The sequence below is a fragment of the Xiphias gladius genome, chromosome 6 (genome assembly GCF_016859285.1).
Source record: "Xiphias gladius isolate SHS-SW01 ecotype Sanya breed wild chromosome 6, ASM1685928v1, whole genome shotgun sequence".
NCBI lineage: Eukaryota > Metazoa > Chordata > Actinopteri > Istiophoriformes > Xiphiidae > Xiphias > Xiphias gladius.
Genome location: NC_053405.1, coordinates 3,277,946 through 3,300,960, shown reverse-complemented (window position 1 = coordinate 3,300,960; position 23,015 = coordinate 3,277,946). Strand labels below are relative to the sequence as shown.

At 43.8% G+C, this 23,015-nt stretch overlaps 1 protein-coding gene across 1 annotated transcript in view; it reads left to right on the top strand.

The window, feature by feature from the left end:
• The window catches only part of LOC120790683 (adenylate cyclase type 1-like), a 48,770-nt gene extending 27,717 nt beyond the window's left edge, over positions 1 to 21,053 (top strand). The window contains exons 9-20 of the mRNA XM_040128470.1: positions 1,450 to 1,644; positions 4,205 to 4,302; positions 4,494 to 4,578; positions 6,340 to 6,429; positions 7,540 to 7,814; positions 8,020 to 8,146; positions 10,040 to 10,156; positions 14,534 to 14,680; positions 15,109 to 15,207; positions 15,692 to 15,806; positions 17,420 to 17,544; positions 18,468 to 21,053. Of these exons, the coding sequence (XP_039984404.1) occupies positions 1,450 to 1,644; positions 4,205 to 4,302; positions 4,494 to 4,578; positions 6,340 to 6,429; positions 7,540 to 7,814; positions 8,020 to 8,146; positions 10,040 to 10,156; positions 14,534 to 14,680; positions 15,109 to 15,207; positions 15,692 to 15,806; positions 17,420 to 17,544; positions 18,468 to 18,776 (1,782 nt within the window). The 3' untranslated portion in view covers positions 18,777 to 21,053. The remainder of the gene's footprint in view (positions 1 to 1,449; positions 1,645 to 4,204; positions 4,303 to 4,493; positions 4,579 to 6,339; positions 6,430 to 7,539; positions 7,815 to 8,019; positions 8,147 to 10,039; positions 10,157 to 14,533; positions 14,681 to 15,108; positions 15,208 to 15,691; positions 15,807 to 17,419; positions 17,545 to 18,467) is intronic.
• Positions 21,054 to 23,015: the final 1,962 nt, after the last annotated feature.

Below are 23,015 nucleotides of genomic sequence, written 5' to 3'. Positions count from 1 at the left end.
ATGCTAACATTAGCACTGCAACATGCTAACGCATTGCAGTGGGTAAGTGTTACATCCTGAATGTCAGCACGTTGACATTCAGCAGTTACTGACATGCCCTTTTGACACGCTAACTGCTGGAAACGGTACTCCTACCGCTAACTTGCTAACTATGATCATGTTTACATGCTAACATTAGCACTGCAACATGCTAACGCATTGCAGTGGGTAAGTGTTACATCCTGAATGTCAGCACGTTGACATTCAGCAGTTACCTGAATGTCAGCACGTTGACATTCAGCAGTTACTGACATGCCCTTTTGACACGCTAGCTGCTGGAAACGCTACACCTGAGGGCTGACGGAACGGCTTAATTAACCTGACACGTGGTCAGAATCAGCAAAGTAAAAAAAGAAAATTGCTACTCACATCCTGTTGTGAAAAGTAAGCAGGAGCACGCACTCGCCGCTTCTCAAGCTGCTCTAACATTCACGTCGCCACACAGTTACAAACGCGGACACAAACAATCGATACTTTTGTCGAAGTTGAACTGAGGTGAACTTTCAGCGCAGCGGCAGTCGCGCTGGTTTTCCGGCGAGAGACTCGTGGAGACTGGTCTAAGTGTGGCCGAGCCGTCGCGGGCCCTTTTTTCATAGCAAGTGTTTTGAGGGCAAAGTCAAAGAAGCAGAGCACAGGTGTAGTTAATAACATTGATCGAGGCTGCATTACATTTAGGTTTACCGGTGTCCTGGCCCGGGTTCATGTGGAACGCTCGTGGGCTTATTGGGACACTTAAATGGAACAGAACCGTCATCAAGGTTATTAATTACACCTGTGGTTTTTGCTAAGAAAAGTTTAAAATGACAAAAAAGGGTCCATAGTCTGATGATATAGAGCTGAGCCTGGGAAGCTGAGTCTGAGATGGACGCTGTTAAAATTAGACACTTCTTATCCCTGTTCAAACTGGAGGAAGGTTTCTTTGCACTAAAATCTTCCAAACCATCAATTTTACCACTGTGGAATCTCCCAGACTTGCAGTTCTCATCTGCAAATTTGTGCAGAAAGCTGCTGCTTAACAGCTGTGGAGCCATTAGAAAAGGCGTCCACGTTCCCCCCCGGAGCCGCGTCAAGTCAAACTCCAAATCTTATTATTTGTTATGGCTTCTTAACGCTGTCACCCAGGTACTTTCAACTGTCCCAGAGTTTTGTCTAAAGTGCCTTTTTTGGTTTGCAGCGCCCGGACTGTGCAACAGTTTGCCTCAAATCCTCTGATTGTCTGAATCTGTCTGTATTTTTCAAGAGTCATTTAAAACATAGCTTTAGCCCCTTGCTCGCAATTGTGGCTGTTTATTTTTTTCTCTTTGATTGGGCTTTGCTCTTCTCATAGTGCCGTTGCAGGCTTAATCCGGGGTAGTTCATTTTCGGGCCTCCGCAGACACTGATTGTGTTGCCCTTTTCGGTGTCTGACAGCGGAGAGCCCTGCGGACCGCGTCGGAGAAGCTCAGGAACCGGACGTCCTTCTCAGCCACCGCCGTGCAGCACTCGCCGGGAACACGAGTCAACCGCTACATCGGGCGGCTCATCGAAGCGCGGCAGACCGAGTCGGAGACATCAGACCTCAACTACATTACCCTGTTCTACAGGAGCAGAGACAGGGAGCGCAGGGTGAGGACGCGCACGCATGCACACACACACACACACACACACACACACACACACACACACACACACACACACACACACACACACACACACTCTGAACATCTGCAGAGAGGCCAGCAACTTGGTTTTATATTTACAGAGGGATACAAAACAGATAGATTGTAGATACACAATCTAAAAATACAGTAAATACTTTGTTCATTACACATTAGGTAACATGCTACGTGACTGCCCCCCCCCCCGTCTTATTCTCTCACACCCGTCTTTAACTCTCTCTCTCCCCCTTCTCCCTCTCTCCCACGCGTGTTGTCTATGATGTGTGTGTGTGTGTGTGTGTGTATGAGGAATCCACCCACCCTCTCAGGAGGGGGTGCAGATAATGATTCGGGAACGTCTGAGCGGCACACGTGATGTATTTCTCCTATGTGTGCGTGGGTAGAGCCATAAAGGAGACGCAGAACAGGGACCGGTTTATGTGTATGTGTGTGTGTATGTGTGTGTGTGTGTGTGTGCGTGTGTGTGTGTGTGAGTGTGAGTGTCAGTATCTGTGTCTGTGAGCAACCTAGACATTCAAACTGGTAGCAAAAGAATTAAAACCTTATAACCTTAAAAGTAAAAAAATAAATAAATAAATAAAGTTAACTGTATGTAATTTTTAACATATTTTAAATGTCTGATTGTTCAGGAAAATGCCATAAAGGGTATAATGTAAATTAGTTTAAAGAGTTTATTTACTCCCACACATCTGCAGTAAAAAGATTTCTTTCATAGGGTGCCGGTAGCATTCAGGACACATCACTGGTTCCACAAATTCATACCTAACTAGACACCAGACCAGAAGTTATTCTTGATTTACACTTGAGACAAAGTGTTCAGGCATTTTACTGTATATCCCTCTTCTTCAAGATGAGCAAACCCTGAAATATCCAGATGCAAAACATGTCGTTTGCTCTGGAAAAACTCTCCTATCTCGTGCTTTTAAGGCATCGTATGGTTCAATGGTTCAATGTGTGCCAGTTGCCTTTTTTATTTTTATTTTATTTTGATGACTTACAATACGGTGCTCACATGCTGCGTTTTACTAAATTAAGTTGTGCTTCATCACATCACAGAGAACCTGTGCCACGGTGGTATTCCAGTATAGGAGAGCAATTTGGTTTTTCTGGGTCCCGGTGCAAAATATAATGAGGCTGCCATCTAGGCTGTGCCGTGTGCTCTCTCTACGTGATGTGAACCTGGAGGCAACAGAGGCGACAAAACAGACACCAGGTTAACCCGGCCGTGGCTGTGGTGTGTGGTGAGATCTGTTTTCTAACCAGCATAAAGACACACACTCGGTGTCGCGTAGAGTAGACTGCAGTGCAATATTTCTCATTTTGTCCGCGAACGGCTCCGGGGATGTCAGTTGTTTCGGTTCCGTGGCTCGTCAGCTCTTTGGCCGTGAAACACTGTGACAATGAATGTGTGAATTAATCACGATGGAGTTCAATACAAACATTGATAGTTGATTTTGTTCTATTAATATCCAGTTTTCGACATTTCATCTCGCCCGGCGCCAGAGTTCATGACGAGATACGTCTAAGACTAACTCAGTGGCCAGAGTCTTATGAGATTCAGCTGCAGATGATGTTACCACGCTACGGCAAGTGTTATATTGGCGATGTCACCTTGGTAACTGTACAACACTGCAGCCAGGTGAGAATTTAAACCACTAGAGGTCAGGGGGTACACTTTAAAACTCGAAGTTTAATTTACTGCACAGCTTTTCCAACCTTGTCACCAATGCTCTCATTCCGGGACGTGGACAGTCGATTTAGGGTCCTTGACAATAGCAGAGTTCCCATCCTTCTGCTTCTCCTACGGCAACCGAGTTCCTGGGGAGGTGGCATCTGATCAGGATGCCTCCTGGAAGCCTGTTTTTGGAGGTATTCTGGGCATGTCCGAATGAAAAGACACCCCAGAGCCAGACCACTCGGGAGGGATTCTGTATCCCATCGAGCCTCGGGACACCTTACCGCTCTTTCATACCAAACATGCCGGGCTTGTATAGTTTGTGCGATGTAGAACATAAATGAAGAGGGTTACACGGATGTTACGGACTACGACAGAATATAAGTAGGCGCAATATAAATTTCCTAACACCGTCCTGCCATGCTTGACTTGTTTTGCCAAACTCCCAGTAGGATCAGAGAGTAGAGTTACAGTTTCCACTACAGTGAAATTGGCATTGTTACCACTATGGCCTCTTTGTCCATACTGAACAACGTACTGGGGTTCAAAGTTTAATTTAGTTTGACCGTGACCACAAACCATGGTGGAAAATTAGGGCAACGCATGTTTCTGCGGCTGAGGTCAGAATTATGGTTCTCTGAAGATCCACGTCTCTCCAGGACCACAAAGAAAAGGGGGGTAACCGAGCGTCGCGGAGTTTTGCAGCAGAGCCGACAGATGAATTCACTGTGTAAGCAGGGTCAGGAAAACGATATCTGACTGACTCTGCATAGACCTAGACCCAGAATGGATGGAGAGATGAACATCTTCTCTCTGTTTTGTCCTGTCTTAGTATCACCAGGTGTATGACGACCATTTCATCGGAGCAGTGGTTCTCTCTCTGATCCTTGCTGCTCTGTTTGGCCTTATCTATCTGCTAATGATCCCTCAGTAAGTACACACACACACACACACACACCACACACTCTTCTTCCACATTTACAGTTTGTCCATTCATGTAGCATAATTGGATCCATCTTGCCAGGGTGTAGTGAGACAATTAGAAAGGAAGGTGTTTTCACTGCAGTCAGTGGAAAACTGGGAGAGCCCTTCTCACTCTGGTCTCTCCTCGCCTCTCCCAGGGGGATGCTGGTGCTGCTGCTGCTGGTGCTGTGTGTGTGTTTCCATGTGGCCTGTGTCATGTACCTGCATCTCACCAGTGTTCAGGTAGGACTCCCAGACCTCCCCCAGCAGGCTTCTCCTCAGACACCGGTCTCCTCTGGGTGGAGGGTATGCGCCGATTCCACTTATTCGCAACATTACCACCCTCCTCGACGCGGCCGAGTGGCAAAACAAACTGACACCTGGTTGCTGTGAACAGGTATTGCTGGAAAAAGTAAAGACTATTATAAGAAACAAAGACTTGTGCAACTTACTGGACAGTCAGTGGGTCTGTGGAAGTTGAAGTGTGGCTAGTAATTGAATTTCGGATTGAGTTTTGTAGTCTATAAAATATCAAAGAATCACGAAAAGCAGCCCCTCACATTTTCTCATTCAAAGACGACGTCCTCACTTCTCTTATTTGGTTTGACCGACAGTCTAAAACTCAAAAAATATTCAGTTTACAATGATATAAAACAGAGAAAAGCAGCAAATCCTTGCATTTCGGTGAGCGGAACGACTGAGTATTTGCCATTCGTGCACGATAAATTAGTCTATTGTTAAAATTGTGACCGGCTTAATTTTCCGCCTCTCAACTAATCAGTGAATTGACTAATCTTCTTGGCCCTAAATTACACTAAGCAATGTGTGGAGGTATTTGTAAGGAATAGTTTTTAAAATTTTTGGGAGATATGTATATAAGCTTTCCCACTGACAGTTAGATGAGAAGGTTGATACCGCCGTCATACCTGGGCTTTAGATATGAAGCCAGAGCCAGCAGGAGGTAAAAGACAGGTATCAGCTCACAAAATCCCCCGACCAGCACCTTTAAAGCTCAGTGATTAACATGTTATATCTCATTTCTTTAAATAGTGGGTGGATTTTTTTTTTTTTTTTTTACCTTTGTGCAGAGCCTGGCTAGCTGTTTCCCCTTGCTCCCATGCTTCATGCTAAGCTAGTGCTAATCGCCTGCTGGCTCCGGCTTCATGTTTAGCACACAGACACAAGAGTGGTATCGATCCTCTCGTCTAACTCTTGGCAAGAAAGCGAAAAGGGCTGGTCTCCCAAAATATTAAAATATTCCAAAAATATGCTGCGTTTCTGTGGACAAATTTGTGAATAATATTTTGTTTTTTTTGTTTTTTTAAATTTACGTCTGTTTAGTTAACAATCTTCAGTGGACTGTTAGAAAATGTTTACCTGAGGAGCCTCTGTGTCCAGTCCACTGAACAACAGCACTCTACCGTTTGAGCAGAGTCTTACATAACCATTACTACAAAGGTTTTGCCCTCCAGGCAGTCTTTTAGCGAACGCGTTGGATCATAAACTCTGACGGGGGCTGTTTACACATACAGAATGAGGTACCGGTGCTGTTTGCTTGTATTAATTCTATCGGATGAAGGTCTGAGGACTGAAATCTTGTAAATAAGCTGAATACAAGTGATGGACGGTGTGCAGGATTTTTTTTTTTTTTTCACAGCACAGTTTTTAAAGTAATATTTTCTCTGTAAATGCGCGACCGCAGATGTTGACTGCCGCGTACTTGCCAGTCATGTGGGAGCTACTGCGACGACTGCCATGCACTTTGACACGCTCACGTTCAAACCCTCCGTATGACTCCGTGGCATCATGCCACATTCAACTGTCGTCATACACTTTAAGCGTCTCCTGCACATAATGAGTCACACCACAAAATGCTCTCGTTTCATTTCCCCTCCTGGCTAATGATGTGTCTAAAATGCTATTGAGGTAGATAAACAGGTGCTTCATTTACCTACTCATTCTCGTCACCGACCCCCCCCCCCCGCCTCTTTCCTCTGGTTTTAGTGCCAACCAGGCTGCCTCACCATCCAGATCCGAACACTGCTGTGTGTGTTCCTCGTTCTGCTAACCTACTCTGTTACCCAGGCCTGTGTGGTAAGTCTTTGTGTGTCTGTGTGTTGATCCAAATGACTTGTTTTTATATATACATATATGTATATGTGTATGTATGTGTATATGTATATAATAACTATTTAAACTTAAGTTGCAGTTTATTTGCAGAGCAAAATATTTTTAAAAAAAGTTCAAAGTGCTTTACAGAGTTATACAAATGATACAAAACTTTGACTACTGTTTGTGCAAAATAAGATGGTGCAGAGGTGTAGCAGCAGGAATGTACAGTGGCGAAGGGACGGCACTAATAGCTATAGTCTGTGATAATTATCATTATTGGTTAGTCTTAATTAATCAAGTCTGCAAAATGTCAGAGATGAACCAGAGGAACTAGAGGCCTAAAGAGATGTTTTAAAACTGCTTGTTTTGTAAAAAAAAAGAAGAAAGCAACAAAACCCCAAATCAATGTCATTTTAAATGATAACACATAGAAACGAGACTAAGAGTCTACAGCCATACTGGCGGCTCAGCGAGTCGTGCTAACGTCGGCATGCTAACATGCTCGCAGCAACACTGCTAACATGCTGATGTTTGGCAGGTGCAACGTTTACGGCGCTCACCGTCTTAGTTTAGCTCTTTAGCGCACCAACATTGATGGCAGTGAAATTTGGTTCTCGGGATGTCCCGCACAGGATGAAACATTCTTGGTCCATCAACATCTAGCGCAATCATCAGGTCACACGTTTATTTGGCTGAATGGCTGCAAAACCAACGACGCGAGCTGTGACGATGACCTGTCAGCCAATGGGAGGATGTGATTAGCTTAGCCTAGCATTAGGAACACACACAGGGGGAAACAGCTATCTGGCTCCCTCTGTATAATTGTTTTGGTCTTGTTACCTGAGTAATGACATAAACAGTTACTCCCTCATTTAACTACTCGTTTTGTTGATCAATTAAACGGTTACTCAAGTAGTTGTTTCAGCTGTAAGCTCTCCCAGTTTCAGTTAAGACACTTTTTTATCATGTTGTGAAACAGATTCAATTCACCTTTCCAATAGGACATACGGTCCTGTGTCACAAATAAATACATATATTGTGGACTGGTTGTACACACACACACCGTTGTATCCATTTCACCCCTTCCTCCAGGTTGGATGTGTTCCTTGGGGGAAAGTTGGGACAAACTCCAGCCGCCCCGTGGAGGACGTCCCTGCAGACGTGCTCGACGTCGGACTCTCCAACAGCACGGAGGCAGACGTGGCTTGTGCCAACATGGCGTACGCCCTGCTGTCCTGCGTGGCTGGCACTCTCACTGTCGTCCCCTACCTCCGGGTGTCCTCGCTCCCCAAGATCCTCCTGCTCCTCCTCCTCTCTGTCACCTACACCGTCGTCATGGAGACCAGCGGCTATCGCCAAGCTGTGGGGTGAGACCGAGCTGCATGTGATGTGTTGTTTGAAATGCAAAGGATATGTGTCTGTAGTCAAGTTTGTTTATCTGTGAACAGCAGGGCTGCAACTAACAGTTATTTTCATTATGGCTTAATCAGTCTTTATAACACAATTATTAAACAATAAATTAAAAATAAATAACTAAATAAATCCTCCATTTTGTGTGTGCGTGTCTTTCAGTGGTGGTTTTCTCCACACGCGAGGTTATGACCCCGTGTTGGCGGTCTTGTTGTTTTCTGGGGCTCTGGCTCTTCATTCAAGACAACTGGACCTGAAGCTGCGGCTCGACTATCTCTGGGCCACTCAGGTGTGTGTGTGTGTGTGTTTGTACATGTAGCATATACCTGTAACTGCTGATGTGTGCAAAGGGCCTGTATTTCTACATCCAGAACTCCTTTGCGATGCAAAGAAATCTTCTTTTTCAGCCATTTTGTGTGTCATTGATTCAGAAAGTGTTATCTAGGTGGGTTAGCATTTTGGCCGTTATTTGCAGGGGTTGGTGGTTTGATCCTCGGCTGCTCCTGTCTACATGCCAACGTGTCCTTGAGCAACAAGCTAAACCGCAAATAGCTCCTGACGTGTCAGGAAGGCGCTCTGGGAAAAAGGGTTGGCACCTCCATCCTTGGTTCCTTGCGCTCTTAAACTAAATCCCAGGTTGCTCCTGTTTTTGTTTCCGACGAAAGCCTCCGCTCGGCCACTGATTGCAGGGATGGTCTGTTGATTCCCTGCATCTGTTTGTCGAAGTGGCATCCTTGGCATACAACTGTCCGCCAAGATAAAAGCTATGTCAGTATTTAATGAAATTTTTATGTAGAAATAGCCATGTTTGGCTGTAATTGGGTTGTTTACCGAGGGGGTGGCAGCACCTTGGCTAGCAGAGCAGCTTCGCCCTTATTTCTCCTGATGTTTACATGTCAAAGTGTCCTTGGGTAGGACACCGACGCCCAAATTGTTCCTGATGTCTGTAGGAAACACCGGAAGTCCCTTTGGACGAACGTGTCTGCCGTAACGTAGATGACCCGGCAGGGTCGGTCATTAATTGTAGGGATGGTGGTTCAATCCCCGACTCCTGCTGCCCATGTGTTGAAGTGTCCTTGAGGGGAGATAGTGAGTCTCTGTTTATGTGTAACGCAACGATGCAGTATGTAAGTTGCTACGGATAAAAGTGACTGCAAGTGTGTGAGTGCAGTTTTATGCCAGCACAGTGGGAATGATCAAAACCTGTTTTCAGTGCGGATCATCCTGTTTTAAGAATTTCCTAAACTCAAGTTTAATCCCTCTAGATTCTATTTTCTCTTTTGCTTTCGAGATACAGACAAAAAATGCAGACGCATTGTTATCCAGTTCTTTTTATTCAGCTCTTAAACACCAAATTGGTACCGGCCTTAAAATCAAATATCGGTCGGGCTCAAATGACGATATTAGATCCTTTGGTCCCTCAGCCATTACAGCATCAATCCAGACCTTATGCGAGTGTATCCACGTGTGTTAGAAAGTCCATTATTATTAATGGTGTATGTGTACAATAGTATAAACTCCTTTGTGAATACAAATGCTCCTCGATGGGTGAGAATCTTCAATATTTAAGTACTGACTACATCAAATTGTTGGTGTGCCCCCCCCCAAAAAAAGTGATTATTTATTTATTTTCATTTTCTATTTGTATGTTCACCGAGCTCTGATGTGCTTGTTTAAGAAGACGTAACGAAATGTTATTCGCCAAAAAAGATACAGACTCTAATTTTCTGAAGAAAATTCTTTTAGAAAGTTGATTTTTGATGGAGCAGCTTGACATGTTATTGCACCGGCAGGTTTTGTTTCTCTTAAATTGGGATCCAGTTTTAGGGTGACACAGCTTGATGTGGTGCCTCCCTTCCGTCGTCTTGAGTTGTACCGTTGGGTGTTTACATGCTCGGTCTTGTCCAGTCTCAGTGCATCATGAAAGTGAGCTTCTATTTTAAGAATGACAGTGAACGTTTGTCTTGTTTGCAAATCATTATCTCCCTCTAGTGATAAGGACAAGCAATTACATCTCCCTTTGGGCTTTGAGCTATAAATATAGTAATATATAGGTTTTCTGTGTTTAGACAACAGAGCGTCGGTTTCATTTTGGATCTGCATTCATATCACTCTGTGCGGACTCACCTCCTCCTCCTCCTCCTCCACCTGTGTGTTTGTGTGATCTGCGATGGCTGTCTAGGCGGAGGAGGAGAGAGACGACATGGAGAAGGTGAAGCTGGACAACAAGAGGATCCTTTTCAACCTGCTTCCGGCTCATGTGGCTCAACACTTTCTCATGTCAAATCCCAGGAACATGGTGAGAATCCACAGTCGTGCCCGGGCTCGACCATGAGTCTAAAGGGAGTTGATGACTCCGACGCCAGCAAGGACTCAAACATTTCCAGAGCGTCCTGAATCACCCAGCAGGTGCTGGCTTGGTGATTTATAGGTCAAAAGACTTTTGGGTTAAAACTGGGCTGAATCTTATTTGTGACTCCTTGATGCAAATATATGTTTACTAGTCCATTAGTTGAGCGTTCAATCAAGGAGAGATTTCTCTTTTCCAGATTTTTTATGTTGAATAATCCGAAGACCTGCAGAGCTAAAACTATACAGTATTTTACAACAAAAAGCAGAAATGTGAGAAAAGCCTGAAAGCCGCAATAACACAATTTCTTCTTTGTTTGTGATGCTGTTTTTTTTTTTTTTAAATATTTCAGTGCATATTAGAGTATGTTCAGTACATGATTATTCCATGTATTGCCACACTGCTGATGTAATCTCAGTCTTTGGGCTACTTTTAGAGAAGAGCACTAATTCCAGACGCGTTTGCTGCCTCAGGGCTTTAAGAGGTTTTTTCCTTGTTTCTTCCTTTGGTAATCATCTCCCGACCCCTTAGATTCCCCCCCCGACCCGTGCCAGGTGAATAATAACCATTGACATCAATAGCTCTTAAAAGACCAGTCTCTCAATTTCAGGCAAGTCTCGACTGCATGTTGAAGCGTGTGGAGTAAACACAGTTCTATGTACTGTGTGGCCTCTGCCTTCACAGTGGCGATACTGGCGATGACAGTGGATGTGGTGTGTGTTCTTGCCGTCGGGTTCGCACACACCGATATAAGAGAAAAATATAATAAAGTCACCGTTATGCTCTGACAACATAACGTATGTTACTATGTCATAAATTAATACGAAGATACATTTCATAGGAATGTTATAAAGCATTATGCTGACACTAAAGATGACATACAAGTATATTAAGTTCACTTTAAATCAATAACAAATTTCTCATTAACTCGTTGCTGTCACGCACACGGAGCTGGCTTTGGTTAAATAACCCTCTTAACGAAGATGAGATACCAGCGCGGCCGAGTGGACACATTTTCCCGTTTTAAGATGACGGAGCGAGCGTTTCTCCTCAGATTCCCGTCAGCGTCTGCCTGGATATCACGCGGGTGACACAGGGCCGGTCGGACGTTGCGAACTGCACGACATCAGTAGCTGAGACGGCTGCCACCGGGACAACCCGTGCAGATCAACTAGTCCCACCTTTTCAGTCTCGTCGCCAACCTGCCAGCCCGTACCGTCTAAAAACCAAATTTAGCCCACTTTGACCCAGGCGTGTCTTTTGACCCGTAAATCACCAAATCAGTGCTTATTGTCCAGGGTGAAATCTAATCTTAGCATCTTAACGACTTCACTTCAGGCTTTGGTAATCAGGTCTTCTGGTAATGCTGAAGAAGTGTAAGTGGATGGTCGCTGATTAAAACTGGAGCAGGTCACAGGTTTCACGTTTGGCCCAACGTAAAAAACCTCCAATATTGTAAAAGATTTCTCTATATGTCCTTGCGGCGTTTGGTTATTAATGTGGGAAAATGTCCCATCTGTTTGGGACAATGGCAGAGCTTCCCCGACCATGTGTTGTGGTGTTAAAATGGAAGTGTGAGCTGTCTGTGTCCACTGATTGATGAACATCCCCTCCACTGATCTCGGTTCCTTCCTTGACCCCCACTCCCCCCTCCTCAGGAAGTGATGAAAACATACATCCTTTGGCCTGCGAATCAGGAAATGCATAGCCCCTCGTGAGGACAAGTTTGGTTTGTAAACATTGGAGCCGTGACCAGTTCCTTTATGCTAAATGCTAAAAGTATGGGAACTTTCCTGGGTGCACTGTTAGTATCCAAATTTCATCTAATGTTAATATTAATGAGTATAATATATATATATATATCTATTTGTGTGTGTATGTGTATGTGTGTATATATGTGTGTATATCTATATATGTATACGTATATGTATATATATGTGAATGTATATATGTGTGTATGTATGTGTGTGTGTGTGTGTGTGTGTGTGTATGTGTGTGTGTGTGTGTGTGTGTGTGTGTGTGTGTGTGTGTGTATATGTGTGTGTTTGTGTATGTGTATGTATGTGTGTGTGTGTGTGTGTTTGTGTATGTGTATGTATGTATGTGTGTGTTTGTGTATGTGTATGTATGTATGTGTGTGTGTGTGTGTATATATATATGTGTGTGTTTGTGTATGTGTATGTGTGTGTGTGTGTGTGTTTGTGTATATGTATGTGTATATATATGTGGGTGTGTGTGTATGTATGTGTGTGTGTGTGTGTGCATGTTTGTGTATATATATGTATATATGTGGGTGTGTGTGTGTGTGTGTGTGTGTGTGCATGTGTTTTTATATATATGTATGTGTGTGTGTGTGTGTGTGTGTGTGCATGTGTTTATATATATATGTATGTGTGTGTGTGTGTGTGTGTGTGTGTGCATGTGTTTATATATATATGTATGTGTGTGTGTATACATACATATATGTGTATGTACAACATGAATGAAAAACATAGAGTGGAGCCTTCAGATGTTTTAGGTGAATAGTTGCTTCAGACAGAATAACAGTGTTGTTTTATATTTTTCATTATTATGAACAGATCCCCTGAAGAGATCAAAAACTAACAATGTGTTTATGTTTATTTTAATACAGTGGAGTCTATGGCAAAACAGCTCCATGCATTTTATAGGTCTAGGCTTCGGCCGCACAGACCGCACTGGCTAGTAGGTGAAATTCATTGTTTGTTTTGGTCTTTTCAGGGTTTTTTTGTTTTTGTTTTGTTTTTGGGTTTTTTTTAACAACAGTAAAAAGATAAAGCCGTTGCTATCCTTCAACAATCTGTGGGCTATGCATCAGACGATGCAGGGATCATCTGAGGCTCAGACTAGTAAACACAGGGGACAGGAAGCATGTTTCCGGCACATTGGTGACCCCACAGAGCTATAGTGTATAGAAAGGCTTCCTCTCTTTCCTGTGGGCTAAAGTTCACCCATACACTGTATTCATAACACAACGCAGTGGGGCTCTGCCGCCTGGAATTCAAAGTTTCACCGCTCCAACATAACGACTGAAATATCACCATATCACTTCATTGCGTCTGGAGCCGCATTATTTACCGACCCCTGTGTTTCTGTATGAACAGGCACGCAAATTCACAAGGAGCACACAGTATGTGCAAGTTACCAGATAAAAAAACTAGAAAATAGAGTAAAATTTCCAGTTACAGTTGGAACTTGGATGCACAATATGTGTCTGAGGGATCAAATTTTTTTTTTTTTGTTTTTTTTTGTTTGTTTCCAGTGCAAACAAGCATAACTTCCCCAGTAGGTTGAAACAGAACTAATGGGAATTATATCATGAATTGGCCTGAAGAGAAATGACAGCTGAAAGAAAAAAAAAAAATGTTTTTGGACTTGTTTCCATTGGTGAAGTGAAAATGTCATTCAGCAGAAGTTAACCACATGCGATAAGGAATACAGGACCTCAGTACTAGAGTACGGCTGCCTGAGTGATGCGCACAGCACTGAAAAATGAAATTTGGAAAAATCAGCAGTAATGCATCTTTCCAACATCACTTTCCATGTGACTGTGGATAATCCACAGAACACCCTGTTATGTTTTTGAAAAGGGACTGTTTCTTCCTCAGAAACCAGTACGAATGAAGCCTGTTCACACTGAGGTCTGCCGATCAACAGGGACACTGTTTCTGGAAAGAGGTGTCGCTGTTGAATTTTTAAGAACGCGATTCCTTAAAATTGCTGTGAGCACCGGGGCACCCAATTCCATTCATGTCCATTGTGTGTTGGGTTGGAGGCAGGAATCTCAAAGACACATAGGTCAGAACGTGAGCAAGTGAGAACAAAACTATTTGCACGGCTTGGAAGAAAAACCCCATTTCTTCATTTGTAACTAAATAATCTAAGGTCAGAGGTCAACACGTTAACTCTTTGAAGCTTTCAACTGCGTCTCACGGTCTTCAGCAGGTGGAGTTGTCTCAGGTGTTATCACATGAGCTACGGTAAGTGTGGAAGTTCTGGTCGCATGGTACGAAAACAAAGCTTACTGTACTCAGCGTAGGTCATGTGATGACACCTGAGCTGGCCTCATTCGATGAAGAAGTCTTTAAGATGTGGTCGAAAGCGCTGAGTAACTGGTCAGTGGGCCACTGACATGAGATTATTTTGTTACACTTACTGTTTCAGGTACCTTCACGTGCAAATGTTTATTTGCAATTCGGGTGAACTGACCCTTTAAAGACTCTTTGAGCTTTTCTGAGACTCAGGTGAGCATTACAGTACAGCTAGATCAGGCCAATTTTGACCAAACCAAAACCTCCTCCCCTCCAGGACCTGTACTACCAGTCCTATGCTCAGGTTGGAGTTCTGTTCGCCTCCATCGCCAACTTCAACGACTTCTACATCGAGCTGGACGGGAACAACATGGGAGTCGAGTGTCTGAGGCTGCTCAATGAGATCATCGCTGACTTTGATGAGGTGAGTAAAATACTTCATAAATCTGCAGTTTTTATAGAGTTTCATGCCTGCCTGCTCTGCCTTTGGAGAATGGGGGGGCTCGGGTGCAATATGACCTCCGTAATGTCACTTTCAAAGAGCGAGGGCTTAAAAAAAATACTGTTCTTACTGATGCAGTATAATGAGCAATGGTCGCGGTCGGGATAGTTCTTCAAAATAAGGAATAACTTACAGATGGCTTTTGGCCTGCGTGAATCTATAATCAGCAACATAAAGCATTAATTTACTCACTCATGCTAAAATAGTCAATTCTAAATTGCATTTGGACATGATTGCCAGCACAACCTATAATATATACTTAAACTAACAATTTACTGAAATTTGTAACAGTAGTGATTTTGTTTTCCTCCTGTTTTTATCCCTTTTCTCTTTTTTTTTTTCCCGTCCAGCTGATGGATAAAGAGTGCTACAGGGATATCGAGAAAATCAAGACTATTGGCAGTACATACATGGCTGCAGTAGGGCTGGTTCCTACAACTGCCTCCAAGGTACTCACGCAGTGGCTATATTTAGATCCTGTAAGAGTTTTGGTGTGTGTTTGCAGCGTATTAGCACATTTTGAAACTGTTCAGAATGCACACCGCATTTTTGAGAGGCCTAGTATTTCCAGGTAGCTATTTTCCGGGTGTTGACATTTAGAACCACGTCACGTTTCTCTCCGCAAATCCTCTGTAAGGGATTATCGGCCCCTGTGGCATCAGCATATTCTGCATTCATAAAGTTTCTTTAAATCCTGCAAAGCTGACAAACAAAAGAGCCCTTTCTGCAACTTCTGCATAAACTTCACGCAAACCTAATAGTCAGTCACAGCGGCTCTTTGACCTGGGGAAAAACCGAGCTTTTGCGGCGGTCGTAGATAATAATGGGAATAATCATGGAGGCTAATGTCACTCCCAACCTCAGATGTAAGCAGGCTTCTTTGTGCATAATTATGTGGGCTTCTTGATATTTGTGTGTTCTTCTGATTCGTAGGCAAAGAAGTCCATCACCTCACATTTATGCACAGTGTCTGATTTTGCCATCGAGATGTTTGACGTCCTGGACGCCATCAACTACCAGTCTTACAACGACTTTGTCCTGAGAGTGGGTGAGTGAAAAGGCACACACATGTAAATACGCATACACTCTGACATCGGTGTCAGAGTTTCTGACCTATCGCACTGGACACCGTCGACGCTCAGTGCCGGTAAGTTTGGTCGGAAATGCATCACAGAAAGAGCGTTCCCCTCCAGGAAGCTCGTCACAGCGAGACCTGAAGTTCTGGGTTCCATTGTGTTGGGTATCCTGTGGGGAGCCTGCGACAGGAGCCCTTGTTTAATCCCAGTGTAGACTGGTGTACACAGTGCCATCCTGTCTGCAGACTGTGGGGCTCCATGTGTAAAAACTGCGTTATGTTTGTGTGCAGAAACGCAGCTTTTGGTCATTTGCATGAGACGACATTTCCGGAAGGTGCAGGTCAGGTTTGGCCAACACAGGCCACGTTGCAGTCCACAGCTCTGGAACCTCCACAATACCTTTGATTTTCAGTGACACCCAATCAAAGCAGTGTAATTAGTAACTTCGTTTAATTCTTTCGCAATCCTATAACAACAGCAGCCACTGAGGTGGGAGCAGGCGGATCGATACCTTTCCAAACTACCATCACTACGTCTTGTTTTAAGCGTCGATACAAGCACCAATAGGATCAATACCACAGAGAGGGATCAGTCTCAGACTAGATCATGTTCTGGGTGTGCAGCCATCACCTTGTCACCTGTTTTAATATCGTGTGATTTAGTAATAAACCAAGAATAGAAAGGAGAAATGCCTAACGTTTAGCAAGACATAAACCATGAGACAAAGCTTTCCCCCACATGATGGTACATTTGCCATGTTCAATATGGTATCGGCTCTGAACCAAGATTTGAGGTATCACCCACCGCCAGCGCTTCAAAGGAAAAATGACGGTTTGAGGAGGTGCGTAGAGCTAACAGGCTGTAGCTGTCACTGAAAATGAAACTAATGCAAGGCTTTTAATGAACAGCAGTTCCGCAGTCTGGAATACACATTACATTGAGCTTTTCATTACAAAAGAATCCAGAAATGTATGTGTTACTTTTGATTATTAAAAAAACGGGTGAAAACTGAATTTTAAAACTCCAACTTGCAGCACAAACACATTGTTATATAACCATTTATTGTCTTTTTTACGTGCTGCGCTTGGAGGGAGTCTGCTGTGTGATCAGCACTTTATTTGAGTTTACTCAACATTTTTCAAATCCTCTCCATTTCCGTTCTGGACTTTCTGTTAGTGGAAACATTTTCTAAGCCAGCTTTGTCACACTGGGACCTCGGTGTAGGGTGATCTGGATGAGGGCACTTGAGACTTGACTTAGTTAAGATTTCACTGCCTAGAGGCCTGAACTGACAAACGACTTGGGAGCAAAAATGTTCGAATCTCAAGTTTTGACCTGTTAAAATACGAGAACAATGAATCTTGACTTGAGGCTCGATTGAACAGACACTTGATTAGAACTTGGCCTAAAAGACTTAAAAACAGCTCTGGTGGTGATCAAAGACGTCTTGCAGCATGAAAATATAAACATTTTTGGATACATTAGATTTACTAAAGACTAAAATTAAATTGGAGCCAAACTGCTCATTAAAAAAATGAAATTGAAAGCCCGGTTATTGTGGAATCTGTGGCTGTGTTCATTTCAGGTATCAATGTGGGCCCAGTGGTGGCGGGAGTGATTGGAGCCAGAAGGCCTCAGTATGACATCTGGGGAAACACAGTGAACGTAGCCAGCAGGATGGACAGTACCGGAGTACAAGGGAAGATACAGGTACAGGGCTGTCCTCTTCTTTTTACTCCTTCATTTATCGAGATAAAATTCCGTTTGAGGTTAGAATCACATTGAGGCATCGCAATAAAGATCAGCCGCAACTTCTTTGCACGGTGTTCGATCTGGGAAGTGATTAGCTGAGCTTAGCATAAAGACTGGAAGCAGGGGGAAGCAGCTAGCCTGTTGTCAAAGGGAAGCGATCAGGCTTGGTCCTGGTCAAAACCAAAACAGACGCACCGAATCTTCCATTCCCTATAGCAGGAGATGCGAATAGATCAACTGTGGTCCCGTAACTCCCCCTAAAACCACATATTATTGTTTAGACATTCATGTTTATGTTTGTGTTAAGTAAACGCGAAATGCTGTGTTAATTAGTGAGCTTTGGAGATGTTGGTAGGCATATTCTTTAACTCTGGACAGAGCCAGACTAGTTGTTTAGTTGTCTTTATGCTAAGCTAAGCTAATCACCTGCTATATATTTTGCATCCAGAGATGAGAGTGGCATCGATCTTGTCATCTAATCCCCTGCAAGATAAGATGAAGAGCGTATTTCCCAAAAAGATCAGACCATTCCTTTAATGCAGAGGCACAAGATTGACATCAAAATTCTTGTATCTAGATCTCAGAAACAAATTGACTGAGCGAAGAGAAACGCCAAACTTATTTTGTTTACCACCAAGGGCAATAACCCCTGACAATTTCAGGTCATTCTGCACAGTCGAGAGAAAAGGTGTTGGCATTGCTGCGATACCTCCCAAAAAAAAAATGTTTGTAATGTTTTCACATTATCTCTTATCAGGTAAAACTCACGAGGTGACCAAGAAGGTCACCTGGTGTGTAGACTTAACGTGATTGGACCCAGGTGTCTAACACAGACACCTGTTATACATCATCATTAACATTCGTCTCTGTTTCCTGTCCAGGTGACAGAGGACGTCTATCGTCTCATCACAGACCACTACGACTTTGTTTGCCGCGGACAGGTCAGTGTGAAGGGCAAAGGTCAGATGCTCACGTACTTCCTGGAGGGGCGCAGACAAGGCAGCAGGCCGTCGCAGACCCAGCAGCAGCCCGGCGCGTTCACCCACGGCAGCGTGTGCACCAGGCTGAGCCACGCCCCGACCGTCGCCACCTACGCTAGCATCAGGACCCCGAGCCCCAGCATGGCCAGGCCAACCACCTCCACCAGCACCACCAGGTACCTGCCCTCTGTCCCCACGGCAATGGTGTGACGGATGCTGTCTCCAAGGTGACCGTGGAAAGCAAGAAAGCGACGGCAGAGGTGGGGAAATAGCATGGACGGCGACAAGCTAGCAGTAGCGGAAAGAGCTGATTGTAAAGAGGAAAAGTCGTTCTCCACTCTTCTTCTACTGTCTGTGAAACACAGAGAGGCTGAAACACCGATCGTCCAATGGCAGGCCTGAACTCGGGCCTCGACTAGGTTTAGGACTGACCACAGGAGTCTGAGGCGGCCGCGGTCGGACGGGATCTGAACGGGGATCCAGGATGCTTTAGCCACGTTGCTCTGTAGTCGATCGAAGGCCGAGGATGTCTCCGGGATTTCGGAGCCGACAGCTAAAACTATATCCCCAAAAAGAATCTGCATCAAAATAAAACACGTCGCAATGCACAATTGATAGTGTAGCACGCAAGCCTCAAACACACCCAGAAATTCCTTTAACAACCTTAGCCGACCCTTTTCCCTCAGTATAAAACCAAATCAGTGCTGTTGCCTTAGCGACCACTCCTCACAATGAGTTCCTTGCCATTTGTTTGTTGCCTTTTTGGATCCTTTATTGATTTCTTGGACACCAATTCAGATGAATTAATTACAGGGGCATTGCTGTCCATCAGATGTTTGTTTTTACAGTGGATGAAGCCAAATGTATAATTGTAAATGGCAGTTAATGGTATAAACTTGCAAAAATACGAAAGGGCATTGCCTTCAATAATTTCCGGGTGGGCGACGCAGTACATTTCTGCCCCTTCACTGAAACCCTCTAACGGCACATGATTCCCTGAGCCAAGCTGCTCGGTGTCTTTAGGTGCATGATGCCACTGCTGCATTTCAGTCATGTTTGCTGTCTGTTTCCCTGTGATGCTTGACTTCCAGATTCTTCCTCGTCAAAGTGTAGCAATAAAGCAGTTTGTCTCCTCTCTCAGCCTGTTCACCCCTTGCATGCTGTAGCCAGCTGGATCCTATTTTGACCTGATAGTGTATGTAGCCGATAGAGTGTGCATACCGTAGCTAGCCACACCAGTCTGTATCTCTGTGGAGTTGAAGCATGACTTAGAAAACTTATTTTCTGTATCGTGCGAGTGTGAAAAAACGGCGTGCTTGTTTGTTAAGAAATATTTTCTATTGTTAAAATATTCCGTTTGACTATTTTTATGAACTAAAAGCTGCTTTGGATAGAGAAAAGAAAAATCTGCTCTTTGCGAGGAGACACCCAAACCTCCGTATCTGGCCTCCTCACACAAATCCAGAGGATTGATTTTATGGTATAGCATGCCGCTCGCCGTACGGCTTACCACAGCCATTAACTCTCCTCTGATCTGCTCTAGCATGCCCTGCCTGCAAGCCTGTGGCTCTCACACGCATGCTTTGAAGAGACACTGATACAGGCCGAGCAGCGGGCACACAGTGACTCTGTTTCAATGTAGTCCTCGTGCATGCGCTAAAGGTAGCGGTGTCCTCTTGAATGTAAGGTGCTTTTTTGACCCGTGTCTTCTTCATGAGCTTGGTGTGCGAACCTTTTTGAGGACGTCTTTCAGGACAGTTTGACATCAGGCCGGGGTTTTTCCTCCTCCTCCCCGCTCCTGCTGTAGTCAACAGGTAGCTGGTTTATCAAATGTGCCAACCTATTTTCATAAACATATCAAACTTTTCGTCTTGAGCTGTAGCGCAACCGAATGTGTGGCTACAGCTTTTGTGGGTTTCCTTTTGTTGATTGCCTGTATTTTTACTGTTTGAGCTGTTCCTTAACAGTTTTGTAACTCGAAATGATGGCAAGTGTTGATTTTGGAGAGATTTATTTGGACACCATAACCTGATTGAGATGATGTTGTTTTACTTCTTATCATATTTAACATAGATTTAAAGTCTATATGGGAGCTTGAGTGCTTACTTTGAGTTTCTTAAAGGTTAAAAATGAGGATTTTTATACACTTGCTTTAAACGGTCGATGGAAAGTTGGTGGAAAGGGGTTATGTACAATATTTTTCCTGTAAATTGGATATTTTCATACTGTATAATACGGGTTTAAATTGTTATATGTAGGTATTACTAGCTATTATTGTACATTGTAGAGTCTTTTTCAGAGATATATTATGAATGATAAGATATTTGTCAAGTTTTTTGTTGAAGACGTATTTATTGAGATGTTTTATGTGAATGTAAATTTTGTTAAAGATGATATTTTATACTAAGTGTTTGCACTGCGATGATATTGACGTATTATGATTATAAAAATAAAGCCAGTGGGGACGTGTCTCCTGCAGTAAGTGCACCCTTCCTGTGCTCATTTTCAACAATACACACAAACACACACACACACACACACACACACACACACACACACACACACACACACACACACACAGTGCATATGGAGAGTCCATCAGACTCAGTTTTAAAGTTGCATAACAGTAGAAAAACAGAGTAGCTGATGTAAGAAGTTTGGAGCAGCATCGGGGTCAATGTCAGCCGGAGTCCAGTGGGGGTTGTTTAGAGGGAGCCTCATGTTGATGTTATGAACACGTCAGCCACGTGTGTGTGTCTGTGTGTGTGTGTGTGTGTGTGTGTGTGTGTGTAGAGAGCAGACACTGTGCCATATGTGTAGATTACGAAGAACATTGTCGTGTCAACCGCCCATTTCTGGAATTTAGCGCTCATAAAGTTTTTTAAGAATGTTAAAAGACAAACTTGGCCAGTGAGTTTGATGTCAGGCAAGGGTCAGGAAGCAAAACACAGCTATAACTAAGGCTTTTAAAAAAAAAAGATTATCAACAAATCTTTACATTTCCTAATTAATCATTTAGTAATGATACAATTTGATAAAAATGATAACCTTTACGTGTACAGCACTTTCCAAAACAATGTCACAAAGTGACAAACAAAACAAACAAACGAAAAGAAAAAGGAAAAACAATAATGACGTTAGCACAAATGTTGCACCTCTGGCCCCAGTCAGCCTCATGTCGTCATCTTCCATATTTCTTTTATGGTTCCTTTTTTACGACGTATAGTCATTGCTGTTTTAACATCCCTTTTCACTGTGGGTTCAGCCCACACTTGGGAAATTGGACATGACAGAGGCATTTAGAGCCTGTGTGAAATCCAAAAGGAAACGCGATTTCTTCCTCGGTGTCTGACTTCAGTGCTGCCCAACGGTACTGCGCTTATTGCTGCCATGGTTGACTGAAGGCTACATGTAATGCACCAGTACTGATACAGAAGCACATGATAGACCGTCTGACCGACTTTTTTCCACCTTGATGGGTTCAACGTGGAGTTCACCTTCCCAGCAGTGAGTTTGTATTCTCAACATTCCTCCCTTAACAAACTTTGTGAGCACTGAATGCCAGAAATGGGATTATCGGTCAAGGGGCACCTGATTTCAACCTGATGTTGTCGGCAATTCTCGTGGAATAACGTTGTCGGTGTCCTCCAAAAACATTGAGGTGTTTTCTGACCAGTGGTGGTTAAGGTTTGGTTAAGCTTAAGCAACTGAATCTGCTTGGTTGTGGTAAGGAAGAGCTAGTTTCTCTCCCCTCGCTTCCCGTCTCGAAATTAAACTGGATTTAAACCTGCCGCAAAGGGGTCACCAGGAGTCCCACTGTAGATCTCGTGGATTGAAACCTGCGGTGCTGGTTTTGATTGATCTAATTAAGATCTCTCCCATTAATGCCACCACTGCCACGACCGACGATCGAAGACTTGAGGAGCACTTTCAACTTATTCAATGTTGTCTTCACACTCAACAGTCTCATCCGGAAACTTGTGGCAGAAAAACCCAAATCACCTTAGCCGACCAATCACAGCTCTTGTGGCCTCCACCTGGTATATCCGTAGCTGCAGTTGCGCTGAGATAAAGCCTGCATTTCAAGTTAACATAGACCCAAGTTGACTGAGATGCCAACCACCTCAGGGTCAAACACCCTCTTCTGTGCTCTGAAAGGTTTGGCAGTGGTACAGCACAGAGATGATGGTCGCTTGTGGGGAAAATGGCAACGCGGGTCGTTCGAAGCGTTTCAACGTGCAACCGGTGCTTTCATTTTTCTGATGAGGCCAGTCTCTTTACGTGCGATGTCGCCCGACAGTCAAGGAGAAAACCGAGTTCGATTCAGACACGAGTTAAGAGTGTGAGAGAGGTGTCTCCCCCTCGCTCACCCACCTCTTCACCCCCTCTATGGAGGAATCTAAAAAATAAACAGGGGGCTCAGAGGAAAAAGAAAACAAAACAAACGTG